The following is a 2,430-nucleotide window of genomic DNA, read 5'->3' on the forward strand; positions in this document are numbered from 1 at the left end:
GACCCTCTTTCCACCATGATTACTGTTACTCCATCAAAAATGCATTAGTTAAAAAAAAAGAGAGAGAACATTAGGAATCAAATAGTAAGAACAAAAGCAATCTTTTAAAGAATTTAAAATGCACACTTGGAAAAAATAAAAATGCATACTCAAGAGAAGCACTTTTGTATCTGCTTCTCACTCCCATGTTGTAAGTGTCAAGACTGATCATAACTTTCTCTTAGCTTTTTTCCCTAAGAGTTTGTGGTAAAAGATTGTCAATGCTTCAGGAAAGTCAGGTAAAATGTAATGAGAAATCTTGTTTTAGAGACTTATTCCCACCGTCAACATCTTTATGGTGAACAGTCTCCAGGTAGTTTTTTCCTCTGGGTCTTGGGGCTGTGGAAAGAAGGAACTGCAATAGAGGGAGTCAGACTGAGCCACTCAATTTGTGCATGGGATTAAAATCTCCTTGAAGAGTGGAATTCCTTGAAACATAGTCAAAACCATTGTGGAAGATTTTGGTGATATTCAATAACACAGTTAAAACCAATGCAAGAAAGTAGTGCGAGTTGAAAGACTTCTTCAGGAATTTCTTCACTAGATTGTTTTCTTGGAACATCCATCTCTCCCTAAGCCCATCAAGGAGTTCTGAGGAGCTTCTCTTTCTTCCAGCAATTTAATTGCTTCAGTACCCTCAAAAAAACTTGCTTTAGCTTGTTGTTTCCTAGAATTAGGATAAATGAGTGTCCCCAGGGATAGAGGGCTGTGAGGGTCAGACCAAAAATAAACAACAGCTTGCTTTCTGACATAGTAGTGCATGATATTTCTATGATAATGCCTATAAAATACAAGATAAAAAGGATGATAAAAGATATCAAAACTTTCATTGCTTTGATATGTGCTTCTGTGCTGGGGTCTCTGAATCCTGTGGCATTCAATAGCATCCTCTGGTTGTGCCTCCAAAGGGAAATGAGCAATAGGATACATGTGATCAGGCATAGAATGAAGACCAGAAGTGTTCCAAGATTGAGCAAAATCTGGTTTCTAAAGAATTCACCTTTATGCACTTCAACTGAAAAGATTATGCTTCTATTCTTTGCTCTAGTATCACTAATTATCTTCACAGTTAGGGGAAAAGTAACTAACCATGAAATAAGCAAGCATCCCATCAGAAGGAGAAGAACTCTTTTGATGTCACTCCTCAACCAGAGAAAAATGTGGTGGGAAAAATTGGCTATCTTCAGGAAATAGAAGATGCTGAGGCTGGTGGCAAAAAAGACACTTGATGAATTCAGAATTACCCATGAGTAAGTAACACAGTCAATTAGGTAACCAGAGGAATACATTTCTGGAGAAAAAATCTTCACAAATCCATCGGTAGCTATTAACCCTATCAGGCAAATTCTGGAAGTAGCTAAGCCCATGAGAATAAAGCTGATAGTAGAAAACTTCTTGTTCTTCACACATTCAATGCAGTATGCAAGTCCAATAAATCCATTCCCTAAAACCCCCAATATTGACTCACTAACTGCTACAAAAATGAGGAGGCCTTCTGGTACACTCAGCATATCTGCCAATCCCTAATATTGTTTCTGTTCCATCAATCTTAAATTACCTGCTGCAGAATGAGGGAGGCATATATTGCTGCTTGATGATTTTCTTCTCTTTCATTAATAAAGAATTGCAAGTGCCCCCATTACTGCCTTGTGATGGAGTCCAAAATAGCTTCAGGGAGACCCGTCCAGTTATGTCTATAAAATTTAGCTAGTCTAGAGAATGTGTGTCCAGACTGAATACCTTCCTCAATTTGTTAAGATGCAAATAAAAGTTTCTATTTCATGGATTCTACTTGCCCTCCTGAGACTATTTTGCGTTTGTTACCCTGGATTGGACAGTAGGAGTGGCAAACATATGCCTACAGAAAACAGAGCAGAATAGAAAGAAAAATTGAACTTCACCTTTTTCAGTGTCAGCATTAACACTGTCATTTATTTTGTGTTAATAATAACAGTTTAGATATATAAAACAAAAATAGTGTATAGAAGAGATGTATGAAATTAGTGTTCTTTATCTCTATGAGGAGATAAAAGCTGCTTCTTTGAGAAGATCAATAAAAATGATTAGCCTTTAGCCATGCTGAGAAAAAAAGGGGCCAGAAGTGAAACGGGGTATAGCAACTGACCCCATGGACATTTAAAGGATTATTACAAGCATTTCTGTGTCAACAAATTTGCTAAATTAGATGAACCCTGTAAATTCTTTGAAAAATAACAATTGAAAAAACTCACACAAGAAGAAATAGGTAATGCAAATAGGCCTAAATCTATTTTAATCAAAAGACTAATCAATAACCTTCCAAAACAGAATGCACCAGGCACAGGTGGAGTTACTGGTGAATTCTAACAAACATTTATGAAATATTGTACTAATTCTCTTTAGTCTCTTTCA

At 36.5% G+C, this 2,430-nt stretch overlaps 1 protein-coding gene across 1 annotated transcript; it reads right to left on the reverse strand.

Moving 5' to 3' along the window:
* Positions 1 to 620: 620 nt before the first annotated feature.
* On the reverse strand, positions 621 to 1,550 carry LOC133043074 (taste receptor type 2 member 10-like). The gene has a single exon (XM_061123956.1). The coding sequence runs from the start codon at positions 1,548 to 1,550 to the stop codon at positions 621 to 623; it is 930 nt and encodes a 309-aa protein (XP_060979939.1).
* Positions 1,551 to 2,430: the final 880 nt, after the last annotated feature.

This window comes from Dama dama, chromosome 22 (genome assembly GCF_033118175.1).
Source record: "Dama dama isolate Ldn47 chromosome 22, ASM3311817v1, whole genome shotgun sequence".
Lineage (NCBI taxonomy): Eukaryota > Metazoa > Chordata > Mammalia > Artiodactyla > Cervidae > Dama > Dama dama.